Source organism: Plecotus auritus (assembly GCF_963455305.1).
Source record: "Plecotus auritus genome assembly, chromosome: 7".
NCBI classification, from domain to species: Eukaryota; Metazoa; Chordata; class Mammalia; order Chiroptera; family Vespertilionidae; genus Plecotus; species Plecotus auritus.
In genome coordinates this window covers 34,369,498-34,386,947 of record NC_137774.1, presented here as the reverse complement: position 1 = coordinate 34,386,947, position 17,450 = coordinate 34,369,498, and the positions used below count along the sequence as shown (strand labels likewise).

At 55.5% G+C, this 17,450-nt stretch overlaps 1 protein-coding gene across 11 annotated transcripts in view; it reads left to right on the top strand.

Moving 5' to 3' along the window:
• The window catches only part of MYO18A (myosin XVIIIA), a 95,227-nt gene that overhangs the window by 29,833 nt on the left and 47,944 nt on the right, over positions 1–17,450 (top strand). For 4 of the 11 annotated variants that reach the window (XM_080680749.1, XM_080680752.1, XM_080680753.1 and 1 more), the window contains exon 3: positions 16,406–16,549. The exons of 2 other annotated variants lie outside the window; for them this stretch is intronic. In XM_080680749.1, the coding sequence (XP_080536875.1) occupies positions 16,406–16,549 (144 nt within the window). Of the gene's footprint in view, positions 1–2,847; positions 2,868–12,794; positions 13,491–15,278; positions 15,357–16,405; positions 16,550–17,450 lie in introns of those variants that run through there. 5 more of the 11 variants (XM_080680754.1, XM_080680757.1, XM_080680758.1 and 2 more) reach the window with 4 other exon arrangements.

Below are 17,450 nucleotides of genomic sequence, written 5' to 3'. Positions count from 1 at the left end.
TGCTGACAGGCAGAGTGACAGGGGCAGGGGACAAAAGAATGAAAAAGCAGATATCCAGACACAGGGGGTGTCTGGCCTGCCTCACATGGGCATACAGGGAGGGTTCCTGCTGACTGTGGCGTCTGGATAGGGCTGGTGTCCTTTGAGAGTGGCTGGCGGATTGCGGGGGCAGAAGCCAGGCTGGGAAGTCAGGAGTCATCGCACTGGGGACGACATGCCCTTCAGTACAGGATGGAGTGGAAATGATTGGGTTCAAGAGGGGAAGCTCGGAGTTTTTGAGATGTTTGAGATGAGCTCAGAGTGTTTTACTTAAGAAAGAGAGTCTATAAAATGTTATTTTTATGATTGTAAGTAGTAATAGAATTTATAATTTAGGAAACTACTCAAGATAGAAAATGTTTTGTTCCTTAAAGGGGGTAGGCTTCCGTTACCTAGAAATAAAGCTATTGTGGGATCCTGTTCTTAGAGCTTTGCAAGTACTAATTCATTCACCCCCTACAGTAACCCTATGTGGTAGATGCTATTATGTCCTGTTTTATAGGTGAAGAAATTGTAGCACAAGGTTAAGTTTGTATAGTTTACTATATGAAAGATCCAAGAATGAACCAGGCAGTTGGCCTCTGGAGGTCTCACTAACAACCATGAATAATCCCTTTAAAACAGTGATTCTCAGAACCACCCAGAGGCCTGGTTAAAACACAGATACTGGCCCTGGCCAGCGTGGCTCAGTTGGTTGGGTGACGTCCCACGCACCAAAAGGTTGCTGGTTCAATTCCTGGTCAGGGCACATGCCCGGATTGTAGGCTCAACCCCTGGTAGGGGGTGTGTAGGACTCTCTCTCTCTCTCAAAATCAATAAAAAATAAAATAAACACAGATACTGGTCCCCGTAACCAGAGTTTCGCACTCAGTGGTTCTGGGAGGGGCCCTAGAATTTGCATGTCTAGTAAGTTCCTAGGTGATGCTGATGCTACAGATCTGGGAACCACACTTTGAGAACCAAAGCTCTTTCACTCACTGGGATTTCACCAAAGTCATACTAACCGTGTAAGAGTCATGCACTATAATCCTCATTTTACAGATGAGGGAAATTTATGTCACCTGCCCACAGCCACAGTGGACTTTACAGCTGAGTCATTCATTCATTCATTCATTTGCTGACTCACTCATTGACTGAACAAATGGGCACCTCGGCACTAGGCCTTATGTTGGCTTCCGAGTTGAGCAGTTCTCAGCCGTGGCTGCATGCAAGAATCACCTGGGGGAGCGTTAAAAAAAAATCCCAGTGCCCACGCCTCCCTCCCAGACTAATTAAATCAGAAACAGGGAGCATATGTGTGGTGGTGGGAGGATCCAGGCATCAGTATTCTTAAAGTCCCACCGGGGATTTCAGTGTGCAGCTGAGGCTGGCACCATTGTGTCAAGAAAGCAGTGAGGACGGGAAGATTGAGACGCAGCACGTGCCCCAGGAGGGGCAGACTGTCTTCCCGGGATGACACACCGCTCCTAGAAAGCAGAGCCAGGAGCCCAGTGTCCTAATGGCTCTGTGTGGTTGTGCTTGTAGTGAGTGGTCGGTAGGAGGCAGAGCTGGGCTGTGGTGCTCTCGGGCAGTGTGTACAGCCTTTTTATAAGGGAAGCATATTGTTCACCCACTGGGCTCCCAGGACTGGCTGGGTGACAGGCCTGGGGTCTCTAGCACTCCGGTTGCACACTGGTTAGGAGACAGCTCTGCTCCAGGGCTTCCAAGCACCACCCCCACCCCCACCTTTTTTGTTTTTTCCTTCAGAGGAAGGAGGCAATGTCTGTTTCCTTTTTTCTACAGAGCTGAGAGCTTCTGAGACAGCTTCAAAAGACCTGTCTTTTGACTCCTTCCCACCTGCTCCCAGCTCCCGGGTCGGCCTCTCTGGTGTCCGCAGCCCAGGTCTGGAGAGCCGGGCCACAATTTCTCTTCATGAGGAGCCCTGGCTTTTCACCAGCAGCCCTTGCTCATTGGCCAGACACCCACAATTTCCTCTGTCTTCAAAGCCAAGGCCCACCCACCCCACCCCACCTGCCCCGCCCTCCTCTGTGCCTGCGCAGTCACTGGCTGTGTGGGGAGAAGGATGTGTACAGAGTGCAGTAGATTCCACGCATGTCCCCGGTGCATTCATTACAGCGAGGCAGCAACAGGGGGCCTCAGACCGACAGTGCGGGTCTCTGCCCAGGGCTGCCCGGCTGCTGTCTGGGCACTGGGTGCAGTGGGCCCTCTGGGTTGTATCAGGAGCGACGTTAGAGGTCGTCTTGGCCTTTGCCGCAGTAACTAGATGGCTGGGGTGAGCCTGTGATTTGTGTGTTCTTGAGGACACTGCTGTGATTGAGTGTTCATGTGTGCTGGTGTGTGTGTGTGTGTGTGTGTGTGTGTGTGTGTACATGAAGGCGCATGTGCTTGTCCTGATCCTGGCCTGTGGGGCCGGGGGCTGCAGGTCTCAAATTCCTCTGCTATTTTTAGGGGCCATATCAGCTCAGCTGTCCGGAGGCTCGGGTGTGTGTCGGTAGGAAAGTCCCACTCTCCCTGTCCCTGGCCTCTAACCCTCCAACACCGCCTGTCCCCCACCCTGTGCCTTTTCTCGGAGGGCCTCTGCCGTCCCTTCCACACATGCTGTTATCACCCTCCTCCTCCAGGCGGCATACCTGGTGCCCGCAGTCTCCCAGGCCACTCACTCTCTCCTGCTGGCTCTGGCCAGGGCTGGGCAGCTCCGGACGGGAGGGGCCTGGGGAGAGGGAGGGGAGCAGGGGCGGGGCTGCGGCCAGTGCTATTTTGAGCTGCTAACGGAGCAGCATCTGAGAAGAGACTCCTTGCTCTGGGCTGCTCCAGGCCAGGCCATGCGGGTGAGTGTCCCTCTGACCCCCCACCCCGGAAATGTCCCAGGCTCCTCATACCATTTCCTCATTTAGGAAAGGAGGGGCCCGTTTGTGATTTCCCCAGATGTGGCTGAAGGAGGTGAGGAGGGAGGGAGAGGCAGCCTAGGGTCTTCTCTCTGAGCCTCTTGGTGGCAGGGAATTGCTCAGCCCAGGCAGCCTCACAACTCCTCCGAGGCGAGGGGCCAGGCTGCATCTAAACCACCGTGTCCTGGGACTGTGCCAGCCTCCCCGCAGCCTGGGACACGCCTTCCCACAAACCCTTAGTGCTCGAGGCCTTCATTCCTCAGAGCACTACTTACTTCCAGAGTTCGGAACCCCAGATCCCCCAGGTTTTAGAAGTCTTGTCCCCTGCTTTGTGTTGCCAGGACAGCCCTCTACCCCCTGTCCCTCCTGGTAGACAAGAGAGAGGGGCTTGAGAGGGGTGGTCCTTGGAATAGTGCGCGGCCTCTCCTTCCGCTGTCCCCAAGAGTGGACTCAGCACCGCCTCCTCCATTTCTGTGGATCGGACACTTCGAAGGGGCACAGATGGCATCCCGGGATGCCCTGGTGACATTAGGTCTCCTTTTTAACAGAGGAGTAAGTTCCTTTAAAAAGCAAGTGAGGAGAGACATAACTGCCTGCATTCCCCCCACGCCACCCCTCCCAGCCACCAAGGGTGAGGTTTTCAGTTGTGTCAGCAGTTGGCAGAGTGTGCGCTGGCCTGTTGTGGAGGTGTAGCAGGAGCCTGAGATGTGCCCCTGAGCATTGGTATCTCTCTGTGCCCAAGGACTGCCCTGCCCCAGCCATAACTCTGGCACCAGGGTGGAGGTATGTGGCAGGTGGGGGTGGGGCCTGAGAGGTGGGTGTTTCCTGGTCCAGCTGACTCCCCACCCCATCCCACCCTGGGCCACCAGCACCAGGTCGACGCTTTGGGGCCATGCACGACAATGGCCAGGCGGATGGCAAAGTGCCCTGCAGAGGGACAGTGAGTGTCCCCAGAGAAGGGAGGCCTCCAGCAGGGCCGGCCGTTAGAGGAGGAAACCCAGGCCCTCTACAACTGTGGTGGCAGCAGGAAGCCATTCCAGTGCACCTGCTTCCTCCTGCCTGCCTGCCTGGCAGTAGCTGCAAGCGCTGGGCTGCTTTCTGTTCCGCCCCAGGTGGGGGAGGGCCCAGCATGTCCCTGCCCAGCTCTTCTTCCTCTTCCTCTGCCTCAGGCCACTCCCTGCAGAGCCCCTGCTCCTCTCCAGCAGCTCTGTGTGAAGTTTAGTCGGTCACGGTCACGGGTGGAGGAGCCGGTTGTCTATGGAAACCCTGCTTTCACCCCAGCTGTGGTTCTGGCAGGTGATGCCATGGAAGGACAACAGTGCAGGTGAACTGGGAGGTGGAGGCAGGGCTTGCTTCCGTCTCTTTCAGGGAGCCTGGGACGTTCTGGCTGGAGGACACACCTGAGTTCTAATGTGGCACTTGCTGCTGTGAGGCGTGGACAAGTCATTTCTGGGCCTCCTTTTGCTCGTTTGTCAAGTAGGAATCATACCAGTACCTACTGCAGAGGGATGCTGTGGGGATTATGGGAGATGATGCAAGTAAAAGGGTCAGCACAGTGCCTGGCACTTAGTACCTGCTCAATACAGGACAACTTTTATTACTGTTACTTCCTGCTCCCCGCACCCCAACCTTACCTAAGCTGGTGGTGCTGGGTGGGGACTGTCAGGAAGAGGCTCGTCTGGGACCTACCTTCTGCACCTCAGAATGGGAAAGGAGAGAGAGGAGCGTGCTGTGCATCCCAGAGCGTGCATGAATGTTGGCAGAGAGGAGAGGTGCCAAGTTCTCTTCTTCCGGGTACCCCCCCCCCTCTCTCAGGGCACCTGCTGCTCCTGGGAGCTGCTAGCGGGCATCCTGCATGGGCCCTTAGGCCTCGATGCATTTGTCCACGTGGGGCATTCCATGCCTCAGGGCATCTGGTGGGTGGAATGACCCTCCTGGGAGTATTCGTGCCTCCAGTCCCTCCTGTGAAGGGCTCAGAGGATAGTAAGTTAAGGGCAGACGGTCCTCACTGGCCATGCAGAGGGTCAAGCCCAGCCTGGCCCAGCCCCCTGAGTGTTGGAAGCCATCTGGGGCTGCGCGGAGGTGGGACCCTCAGCACCTTTCTTGGATTTCCTCCTCTTTGAGAGCAAATGCTTCTAGCTATTATATATCCTCAGCATTTTCTTTTTTTATTGACTAGTCATCTTTACAGTAGAAATAAACAGTAAGCAATACATAAAATAGCATCTCTATTGCGTCTAATTCACACAGTTTACAAGATTATCATGGTCACTGTTCTATGCAGTTTCTAGTTTTTCTGATTGATGTTATTTTAGGTGAAGTGTTCCATGTGGTTACATTGTCCACATATTTGTTAGTGCATTGTACCAAAGTACCATAGTTAAGTAAACCTTAATTTCTAGGCATTTGGGTTGCTTCCATTTGGGGGCTATTAAATAGAGGGCATCTTTTAAAGTATTCGCATGGATTTGTAGATTTTTTTTTCTTTCTCGCCCTTTCATTTTTAAAATTAAAAAAAATATATATTGATTTGAGAGAGAGGAAGGAAGAGAGAAACATGGATTTGTTGTTTCATTTATTTAGGCATTCGTTGTTTACTTCTTGTATGTGCCCTGACCAGAGATCTAACCCGCAACCTTGGTGTATCGGGACTGCACTCTAACCCGGCCAGGGCCTCCCTTCCTTTTCTTAAGTCACCTTATTGCATACACATTCTTGAAGATGGGGTGGCCAGGCCAGGGGATGATGAATTTCATGGCTGCCAAGGAGCTATATCCATGGCACTGAGTTTACTATCTATTCATTGTTGCTCAATTGTTTTTCCCACTTCCCGGGGACTCGGGATGGGCAGGTGTGATTCTCCATAGTTCACAGGAACCCCCTTGCAGCACTGTGGTGCAACAAGCATTTATGAAGTGTCCCCAGCAGGATGGGTAAAAGAGAGTGCTGCCCGTGAATAAATCGGAGTCCAGGGAACATTGTGGACACACACAGAGCTCCCCAAGACCCATCCTGGTTGTGACTCCCAGTGCTGCTGCTCACTAGCTCTGGGGCCCTCAGCAAGGTGCTCACCCTCTCATTTTCCTTCTCTAGAAGGTGGGTGGTTGTGAGGATTAAGTGGAGACCACCTGGCTGACGGTAAGTATCAAGTGAGGATTGGTTTCTCTTCCCTTCTCAAAAGAAGAGGCCAGAAAGGCCGGGGATGGGATGGCCAGGCCCCAGTGAGGGGTGGGGTCGCTGTGGGATCTCCCTTTGCAAGCCCAGAGACTCGTTTGGTTGCACTGGACACCAGTAAACACCGCACCACCAAGCCATGCTTTGGCTTGACCCAGCCCTCCTGAACCTTGCCGCTGATGCGGAATGTTAGCCAGAGTTGGCTACTAAGGATGACTCAGCCCCTCTGACCCTGCCTCGCACAGCAAAAAAGGTGAGCTCTATGGGAGCAGTACAGGCTTTGCAATCAGAGTGGCTTGGGTTCAAATCCCGGCTCAACCACTTATCAGCTTTGTGACTTAATCTCTTCCTGAGTTGCTTTTTTTTTTCCCCCTAATCAGTAAATTGGGAATAATAATAATTCCCATGTCATGAGACTGTTGTAAAATTCGGATTAGAAAAAAAGCCCTAATCAGTTTGGCTCAGTGGATAGAGCATTGGCCTTCGGACTCAAGGGTCCCAGGTTCGATTCCGGTCAAGGGCATGTACCTTGGTTGCGGGCACATCCCCAGTAGGGAGTGTGCAGGAGGCAGCTGATGGATGTTTCTCTCTCATCGATGTTTCTAACTCTCTATCCCTCTCCCTTCCTCTCTGTAAAAAATCAATAAAATATATATTGAAAAAAAAAAAGAAAAAAAATAAGAAAATACACGTTAAACACATGGACAGGGCCCATCTCATAGCAGGTGTTCCACGTTCAATAATTACTGTTGTTGGAAACAGCCGAACTCTCTCGAGGGGGACCAGGTCAGGAAGAGGGGCCTTGGCTTCCAGGCCCCCTTGCTCCACGGAGCCATTAGTTCCCAGCTCTGGGGATGACTGTAGAGAGACATCGCCACCATCTTTGGGGCTGAGTTCCTATATTACATAAAAACAGGTTGGTGTTGATCCTAAGCAAATCAATCCAGCGATAAGGAAGAAAGAGAAATATCCAGGCAATTCTGCACAAAAGCCACAGAGAGAACTTCCTTGGGGGAGAACCCCACATTTGTGTTCAGACTGATGTTCTTAAGGAACAGCTGATACAAAGGAGTCAGCCCTGGTGTGAACGGCCTGGGGTGGATGGGCTCCTGCACGTAGAGGAAACCCCGAGCGGGAGGTCAGAGAACAAAGCAGTTCATAAACAAACTTGAAGTCTCCTGTAGATGAACTGCGCAGTAAAATAGAAAAGTCAACAAAGCAAATGAAAAACAACAATTCTTTCATTTTTCGTTGTCACTTCATTATAAGCAGTAATAGGAATGAACCGGTTCTTAAACACCTCTGAGTTGAATGGCTTCTTTGGATGAAGTCTCTCCTCGGACTGAGGCCGATTCTGCCCGTTGATTTTCAAGAGGAGCAGCTCCGGTTTCTAACCTATGAGTGGGGTGGCTTTACGTTCCCCGGCCTCTTGCCCCTGGCGGGTAATGGTGTGTTGTAAGTAAAAGGCAAAGTTGCCAGAGTTCTGGATTCCCTCCCAGGTCACAGTCCTGCAACTTTGCTTCCCTGAGTTAGGGCTTGAGTGCCTCTCCCCACCCAGACTCCTAGGGCTCCAGACCTAGAACGGACTTTAGCCATTGTCTAGACTAGCCCAGGCCCTGCTTCTACAGAGAGGCTCAAGAGGTGAAGTGGCTTATTTAAGGGCACACAGCGTTCAAGGGCAGGAAGTTCTACGTCCTATACCCCACGCTGCCTTCTCTTTCCTCTAATATTTTATTCCTTACTCCTCTTCTGACCTTTTGAGCTTTGTAATCCTCCCCCCTCTGCTCCATCCCTTTCTCCCCCTGTTGCCCACAGTGTTCGCCCTGGCAGGTCCTGGCCTTTAGGAAGACTGCGAGTCCCTGAGAGACCCTGCCCACCCCCATTTCTTCTCTGACCCAGGGTGCAGGCTACTTTCGGCGCCATGGCCTTTTCATCAAGGTTTGCCTTCTGGGAGCAAAAGGAAAGTTGGATTTCAAAACTTTTTTGCTTTTCCTCTGTGCTTGGCATGGCGTGTGCAGGCAGGAGACTGGCTTGCGAGAGAGGGAGCTTTGGAAACTAGAGATGGACTGGGGCATGTGTGCATATTTGGGGGTTGGGGAGAGTGACCAGGGGGCCAGCGAACTCACTCCTGCCTGAATGGGCTCCTGTGCTGAGTCATGCTCCTCTCCTGAGCTCCACCTCTAGTAAGCTGAGCTGCCTTTTGTCCCACTGGTGCCCCTCCAAGTTAACCCTTCCAGCCCCCCAAACCCTGCTGTTCTGACTCACCCCCGGGAATGTGGACTGCTATGGAGGGGCCACTGGGAATGGCTTTGGCTCTGAGGCCTCGGAACTGGGTCTCCCCGCGTCTGGGGGCTGTGGAGGGTAGGAGAAAGAGCCTGGCTGCCGGGGTCCAGAGGGTGGTTCAGGCTGCAGAGCTGGGAGTGCCTCCGTGCAGTGCATATTCCCCAGCTGGGCAATGACCTACAACAGACAGAGCCCTCTGGGCGGGGGAGGGGGCAGTGAGTCAGCCTCAGGCTAAATCCAGAGCTGAGCTCAGAGCTGGGCCTAGTGTCCCAAACATTTGGGGGGAGAGCCAGTGTTTCCCCAATGCCTCACCACTTGGGTAAGACGCTTGGGGTCCCAGGCTCGAGTCACTGGAGGGAGACGGACAGATTTGGTGCTAGTGAAGGATGCGAGGCGGACTTGGAATCTGGGCCATCCCTGTGCCTGAGCTAACAGCACTGCGTGCAGTAATGAGTGTGTCTGTGAGGTTTGTGAGCATTTGCCATCCCTCTAACCTGTGTGCCCCGGAGCATGAGCACCGTGTGTTCCCTGGGGGTGGGGGTGGATGAGGGGTGGGCATCGGTGGGGCAGCAGGCGCAGACCTACACTCTGCCACTCCTCTTCATTCCCTCTCCACCGGCCCCTCCCTTCCCTTTCTCTGCTCCAATCCCAATTTCTAAAGTAGGAGAGTCCACGCAGGTGGAAAATGGCCGTTTCCCCTCTGTGGCAGGATGAACTACCTTTGAAGCTTGAGCCCATTGAAAATGGTTCTGTGGGCAAGATGCCGCTTTCAAACGGCAGTGGCCGTCCTGCTGGTCAGTGCCCCGGGCCCTGCTAATTAGAGTTCAAGATTAGCCATGGCCCTGGTTCCCAATGAGAGTCCCCCAGGTGGATACCGAAAGTGACCCTGGAAGAGTTTCTGAGGATCTTTCCGTTCGGAATGAAAGACTCCTTCTTAGCACATTGTGCTGGGAGAGAAAGGCATGCTGGGGGGCCGGGGCCGGGCAGGGATGATAACAGACCTTCTTTTTCTGTAGTCCTAAGTGACTGAGGAAAGACGAGAAATGAAATCCACTCGGACTGCCTGAGCTTGTGGAGGGAGAGATGCTAGTGGAGGGGAGGGGGCCCTCCCTGGAGGCCTGGCCCCCCTGGGTGTGTTCTGAGCCAGTCTCTGAACTGAAAGAACCTTCAGAGTGTCCATATTGTCTGTCCTTTTTTCCCGGATTCATTATGGCATCCGAGTTGGCCCCTGACTCTGCTCCTCTCCTCTGAGCAGGCCAGCTCGCTCCTGGGCTGAGCACAAAACCCGGCCAGAGCTCAGGCAGCGTTCCTTCCTCCACACCCGCCCCAGCCTCGGGGTTCCCTCCCTCCGCTGCGTGGTTGGCAGTTCCTGCGCCTGAGGTTGGGAAGATGTCTGGCCTCCTGAATCCCTGCCTCTGCCCCACTTTCCGCCTGCAGCCAGAGCTCAGCAATCGGCTTGAGCAGGCACTCGGCTCTGTGCTGAGGGAATCGTGTGGAGCCGACAAACTGCCAGAGCCAGCCTGATGGAGCCGCCGTTCCCCTCCATGGAGTTCTATGGCCCTGCAGCCCTCACTGGGGTCATTGTCTCCTCAGCCGCTAGGTCAGACCACTCCTTGTCTGAGCTGGAATGACTTGTGCAGTTTAGCCCAAGGTGAATTAGCCAGATCTCTCTCTCCACCCTGTAACCAAGGCCAGGACGCCACTTTCATGGTGGGCCTCTTTGCACAGCCCCCGCGGGCCACGTGGTGGTCAGTGAGGGCAAGGGTACTTGGCCTCAGCTCCCACAGAGACTCTCCATTCTTGAAGTTGTCACCAGACAGTGTTGACCCCAGTGTATCTGTCGTCCAGGTCCGTGGCCCCAGTATCCCTGGACGCTCAGGAGCCCTGCCCTTGAGGGAGAGAGGCCTGTGGGATGCTTGCCTTCTGGGCTTTGAGTGCTGGGTCCCCCAGCCCTGCCCTGCCAGTGACTTCTTTGTCTGCTCCCTCAGGTGAAAGAGGAGGACAAAACTCTGCCGAAGCCTGGCCCTCCTGCCAAGGAGGAAGGGGCTGTAAGTGCTTCTCCAAGACCCCTGTGTGTGGGTGCGCCCAGCCTAGCCTAGCCTGGGAGGCAGTTCCATGGAGCGGGCGGGCATGGGGGTGCCCCTTTCTGTGTGGGTAGCTAGAGGGAATGCCAGGAAAGGGGTAGACAGTGCAGCCTGTGCGAAGCTAGCCTGGGGCAGGTGAAGGAGAGGGGAATGCCCCGGCACTTTGGAGACCTCCCCCAAATGCCCCACCCCTTTTCGTTCCTACCTTTAGTTCTGCGTTCCTGAGCCTTTGGGGCTGGAGAGACTTAGGTGGGCAAACTCTTAGGTCGGGAGCACCAAACGCGCAGCTGTTGGGACTCTTCATCCCGCTCTGGGCGGCACCAGCCAGGGCAGGGAGGAATTTCAGTGCAGCTGCTGCAGTCTCGTCCCGAGACCCCGTCAGCTGCTTGGGGCGGGTGACCCGGAGGCCGGCTCCAGCTGCCCAGGGCCCCCAGCCACCCCTACCCCAGTCATTCTGCCTTGGGATGGAGACCCTGAATAAAGCTGGACTCTTTTAAGGCAAGAGAAGGGAGATGGTTCCAGAAGAGCCAGGGCTAGAGATGTGTAGTTGGGAGGTGGGCATGCCCAGAGCTTGGGAACACCCAACAGATCCATATGCCATTACCCCAGACGGGGACGGAGCTTGTCCCCGCTCCTCCCCACTTCCTTGGGCGGAGATTTGATTAGTCAGGCATTGTGGCTTCTACCTAATCTGTAAACAATCCTGCAAGGCCAGCCTGTGATTTCCGAGGGATATGTTTGAGATATAGGCGGGAGGGGTCTTGGAGAATGCCAGGGTTTTTTGGGTGAAAATTACATGTAACGTGTTTAGAAGACGGCCCAGCATATAATCAGCTCTGCATGGATGTTAACAGTTACTATCATCATCGTCATTGCCATTGTCCTCATCATCTGCCGTGAGGGGACGGGGAGGAAAGCCAGAGGGGGAGGGGAGGGGAGTAGGACCCAGCAGCTAGGGCCACCAGCCAGCACCGCAGTCTCTGGCATGCCAGGGAGGAAGAGCACCTTCAAGCCCTCCCCTCTCCACCCCTGCAGCAGGACCACAGTGCAGCTGCGGCCTGGGCTGGAGCTCCTTGGCTCAGCTCTTCTCAGGATGTGGGGCAACCTCTCCACATAGCAGCCAGAGGTCTGCCCACTCTGTGAGCATCTTCCTACCAAGCAGAGATGGCAGGCGGCCCCTCGTGGAGCCCAGTGCTCAGATATACCCCAGAACCAAGGTCATTGTTTTGGGGAACAAGGGCACAAGCACGGCTCATTAGTGGCAGGGCCTGACCAGCAAGGAGCCCCTAGGTTGGCCTTGCTCCCCCCAGGCAATGTGGCTAGCTCTGCAGGCAACTCTGCCCTGCCATTAGCCAGCCTGGCCTTCCCAGTGGCAGTCCTATGGGTCCACAGACAGTTCCCACCAGGGTTGGAGGAAGGGGAGGTACAGCAGGTGGAGTGTGCCAGCGCACTCCATTTAGTTCCTGGGTGCCCAGAGGCTGCGAGGCTGGCTGAGCCAGGGCCCCAGCTCTAGGGCAGAGTGGAGCCATGGTAGCTTGAGTACTTAACCCTTTGTGGGCCACAGCTGCCTCCTCTTCCTCCCATTATTCCACACGTACACTCTGGGAGCCAGGAGGTGTCCGGCCCTTGAGGGGTTTATAGGAGGAAAACAGCAGAGACGGACAGAGAGCAGGCTGAGGTGGAAGCTTCCTGGGCCAGCGCTGGGTTTCTGCGGCCTTGAGAATGTGGGTGCCGAGTAGACAGGTGGGGAGTAGACAGTGTCCTGTCTCCAGCCCCTGCAGACTAGAGGAGCAGGGAGGGAGGACGCTTGGCATATCTTGGGGCCAGGAATTGCTCCCTGACTGTTGTTCTCATCAGGTGAGCAGACCCTGGGTCTGACTGCCCAGAAAACCAGGTGACCGAGGGACCACAAAGGCAGGAGGCCCCAGCATGAGGCCTAGGAATGAGTTGCTTGCCCTCTCTATGCTCCATCTCTGCTGTGTTTGGGCTGTGAGGGACTGGGCTCATCTGGATTGGGACTTGGTCGGCTGCCCCCGACGGGTGGCAGTAACTCTGGGGCACCTCATGGGCCTCCAGGTATTCTGTGTTGGCATCTCACAGCTCCATGCTAAGCCTGGCAGGTGACAGCAGTACCTGCCTGTCTTTGTGGGAGAGAGACACTACACTCAGATGCTGGCTGGAAAGCCCCTTGGAGCTATGCCTTGTTTGCTGCATGAATGGAAGGTCTGTTTCAGGGCTGGGCGCGAGGCCACACCTCTTACTTCCTCTGCATGGGGTGGGCAGGGACACGGGCTGATGCTAATGTCTACCTGTATCTGTGTGACTGTAGCTAGAGGGCAGCTCAAAGGACGGCAGTGGCCCATCTAAGAGTCCGCAGCCTCCCACCAGCCCCGCACCTGCAGAGACTTCCCAGAGAACCAAGAGCCCTGTGCCCACACCGGCCATGAATGGCCTGGGGGCTACCTCAGCAGATGGCCCAAGCGAGGAGGCCCCGGGCCTGTCTCGGAAGAAGGTGGCAAATGCAGTGAGGAAGGTGGTGAGCAAGGTGCTGCCTGGCGAGGAGCCTGGGAATGCCAGGGAACCTCCGAGCAGAGGGGTCAAATCCCCTGAGCACCCAGCTCGAGGCAAGAGGGGAGAAAAGGCAGCCCCTGGTCCCAAGCCACCTCCTCCTCCTCCTCCCCCTCCCCCTGCTCCACCTAAGCCTGAAGCAAAGAAGGAGGCAGCCAAGGATGAGCTCTCCATGGGCCTGCGGAGCCTGATGTCCCGGGGCAGGGGCAAGGACCACAAGCCGCGCAGCAGGCAATCTCCTGGGAAGGGAGAGCTGCCCCCCAGCCAGGAGCCAGGCTCCCCGGGGAAATCAGGCTCCCCAGAGGCGGTGGACTCTCCAGCCAAGCCCGGAACCCCAGAGAAGCAGTGTTCCCCAGCTGCGCCAGAAGAGCGGGCCAACTCGGGCTCCGCTGGCCTGACGTCGAACCTCACTGGATTGCAGCAGTGCAAGTCACCAGCCCCTGAAGTGCAGCAGGAGGTACCCGAGTGTGTCACTAACCTCCCGTGCCCCTCACCACCCTCCCTCGCTCGAGGGCCAGGCACCCTCACAACCGGCTTCCCGAAGGCTCCCGCACAGGCTAGGCCCGCGCCTTTGCTGAAGGCGGGGCTGCATGGCTCTCCTGGATGGAATGCCAGCGCGGTGGTGGCCTGGGCTCTGTGATGGCACTGCTAACCAGCATGCTGCTGTTCTGTGGGAGTCAGGGCTGATCCTCCGCGACGTGGGCTCAGCCTGTGGCTCCAGACCCTACGTCAAGATCTGGAGTCTTAGCAGATCAGTGCTAGGGTGGGAAGAACTGAAGTCAGGAGGCCTCTGTGCGTTCACATCCCAGCCACTCACCCCAGAGGGATCTTAGCAAGGTCCCATCCCCGAGTCTTCATCTGTCGAGTGGGGAGAATGGAGGTCTTCAGTTCTTCTCGGTAGCCCTTGGGGCCAGAAGTATTTGGGAAATTAGTAATTTTTATATTTTAGAATGCCATGCAGTGTACATAATGAGCAGCCACTCATAACCAAACATTAATATTTCCACAGCAAAACCTATAAATGTTCACACTGCAGAGGGATAGAATATAAATAGTCAGGACTGGCCACCAAAATAGTTCAGAAGCATCTTTTGGTTTTGGGGGGCTTTTTGGATTTTGGAATTGCTTTGAAGGGTTACTGTGAAGGTTAGAGGTGATTCAGATAATGAATGCTCCCAGGCAGTCCCTGGCATGGTGGGTGCTCCATAAATAAACAGTAGTATTGATGGTAATGCTAATAACAGTAGTTATTAATACCATCATTGCCATCACTACCTGCAGGCCTGGCAGCAGTCCCCTGTGGCAGCAGGATCTCGAGGAGCCCTGTGCCTGGGTGGCTAATGGGCACAGTGTGTCCCCTTTGGATCTGGGGCGCTGTCCGTCCACAAAGTGCCTTCTGGGTGGGACAGGATGCTGAGAGGCAGAGGGGATAGGCAAGGACAGTCAGTTCAGCCCTTTCCCATGGAAGGTGATGCCTGCTTGGCTGGTCCTAGGCTTGGGGACAGCTCTCTTTAAGCTTTCCTATTGAGGCCTCGTGAGGGGTGTGTGTGGGCGGGGGTGGAGTTTCACCACTGCTTCTCCTTGCTCTTGCATGCTCCTGGCTGGAAGGGGAGGGGCAGGGCACAGCCTACAGGCTTGTCCTGTCTCCAGCCCCTGGGATTCCTAAGGCCCCAGGGCCCGTCTTGCGCCTATTCCATTCTTCTTGGGTTTCACAGAACCTCGAGAGGAGCAGGCTGCAGCTCTCCCCAGCCCTCCTGGCTCACTCTGAATCAGGAAACCGACCTCCTAGTACACAGGAGTTGGCAGGGGCGTTTTGGCTTGATGGGCAGGGCATGAGGTGAACCAGCCATCCCTGAGGAAACCTCCCAGGAGCCGGGAGCATCATGTGCCTGTTCCTCCCTCCGGCTCCCTGTCCTCACCTCTCACTGGAGTGGAGTTGGGATCAGAAAAGAGCTCTGCTTGGCCTGCAGCCGCCTTGGCTGATGGCAGAGGCCAGAGGGGGCGTGAAGAGCAGGGCCACCCTGGTGCTGAGTGGTTAGACGGTGAGAAGAAATAGCCTCAGAGCTCTCAGGCACCTGTTCTTTCTTTCTGGTCCGATCTTTAAAACCTCAGATTGGTGCCTGGCTTGCCTTCCTGACCCTACTTCACTTACCCACTGGGTCCTAGTGGCTTCCTGGGCTAGCAGCTTGGCATGCTGTGTCCCCACCACTCCCGGGGCCAGGACTAATGGTGGTTTAACCTCCAGGCAGGAGCTGCCCCCGAGGTCCGGCTGAGCCCCGCGGAGGAGGCCCACCTGCGGCTTGAGAGGATCTTCACCGCTTCTGTAATGCCACCTCCCGTGTGTGGTGTCCCGGGCCCTGGCCTCCTCTTGCCTGAGACTGGCGGCCAGAGTGTGTGTGTGTCTGTGTGTACGGGAGCACCTGCCTGTGGGAGAGTGCTCCCTGGGTCCTGGGGGCCTCACAGTGGGCTTCCCACTTCAAGAAAGGAGAGACGGGCTCTGTGGTGGGTCTGAGCACAGTGACACCTGCTCCTCCAGGGAGCCCAGTGCCTGTGGGAAGGACCCCTCTTGGCTGGGGGTCCAACCCCCTTTCCTGGCCCTGTTCTCTTGCCATGAGGACATGTCTTGGTGCCAAGGTCTGGTGGGTGTTGAGTCGGAGGCTGCCACTCCCCCTTTTTTGATGCCCTGGCTCTCCAGACCCAGTGGGCCTCTTAACTCCTTGTCCATTTCTAAGAGGCAAAGTCCAAGGCCTGGCTGCTCCCCTTCCTCTCCAGAAAGGCCTTTCAGTGACCAGCTAGAGGCAGAGAAGTCAAGGTGCCTTATGCTCGGGCAGTTGGCATGTGGACTGGATGGGGTGATGCCTCCATGTGCCACGGGTAGTGTGCCTGCCTGGGAGTGGCGTGGTGGTTCAGTGGGGGTTTGAGGAAGGGTCCTAGACTTGGGGCTACTGGTGGTCTTGCTGTCTGAGAAGTACAGTGATGACATTTCTGAAGGGCAGCCTTGGGGGGGTGGTGTGTATGGAGGCCAGGGACAGCCCTGTCCTGGGATCTGAGGGCTACCGGGGAGCTAGGCTGGAAAATGCCCTGTAAATAAGGCAAGAGGCTCCCAGGGGAACAAGGCCCTGGATATGGTGAGGAGGCCTGGCCTTGGCAGCACACAGAAGAGGAGCCTAAATCAGAATGGACTAGATGGCCAGCCTGGGAGAGACTGTCCTGCCCTGGGCTCAGTTCACCTGCCCAGGCCAGCATACCCCACACCTTGGACAGCCTGAGAGTGCCCGCCCACTTGGCCCAGGGTGCTTGCTGAAGGGGACGTGCCAATGGTCTGCTTGTCTTCACCCCTCTTCTTCTCTCTTCTTTGCTTGCTGCTGGTAGCTGGACCCTGAGGCCACCTCTCCTGCCCACAGCCAGGTAGGGTGTTCCTGTCCCCCTCAGGAGCCCTCTACTTCCTCCGGTGACCACCTGCCACCCCCGGCCTGTACCTGGGCCAGCGTCTGTGCTCGGGCCTCATGCTGGAGTGTAAGGCCTCTTTCCCCTTCTGGTCCCCCCCTGTTGTCTGGCGGGATCCTCCCGGGAGGCAGTGCTAAGAGTTGGGGATGGGGCAGCTCTGTGTCAGGCCCTTGGGGAGAGTCTAGACTGAGTGTCACGACTTGAGTTTGGCTTCTGTGGTACATGGTCCTCAGCCACTGGAGACCCAGGGTTTTGGTTTCTGGGTGTTTCAATTCCTCTCACTCTGGGTAGCTGAAAAGGCTCAATCCCTACCCCCACCCTCCCCACCCCCAGTCCCCATCCCAAGCCTGAAGATGCGGCATTCTCTGTCTCCACCTGCTGGGCAATGTGGGAAACCCACCTTCGAATTAGCTCTAAAGGAGTTAGTTATAGGCCATGACCCTTTGATGTCACCTTATACATCCGTCTTCAAACACTTGACCCGTAGAACGTGCCCATTCAAGACAAAGGTTTCGCCCATCTCACATGATTTTAAAAAGACAACACATACAAAATAATTTTGTTTTATAAAGTTACATTTCTTCAAATATAACAAACTAACCATTTTTTAATGTCTTCACTTAATTTAAGCTATAGGTACCCCATAGTGATCCTCCTAATTGAAGGGTAATTTTACTGCCGTGATTGCCAGAGTCTGGGGACCATTGATGTAGCCCCGCCTTCTCACTCTGTAGCTGGGAAGGGCAGTCAGAGAGGGAGAGAGTTCTCTGAAGCCGGAATCCAACCTGGGAGCAGAACCCAGATCTGTCAGCTCTAGGAAACGTGACAGAGAAAATGCTTCCTCTTTTTATGTCTTCTTATCCTTCTCGTTCCCTCACCAGGGCTCAGTATCACAGAGCAGTGTGTGTGCCCCAGGTCTCAGGAGGGTGGGGACGCAAGCAGGCGAATTGTACCTCAGAGCTGAGGATTC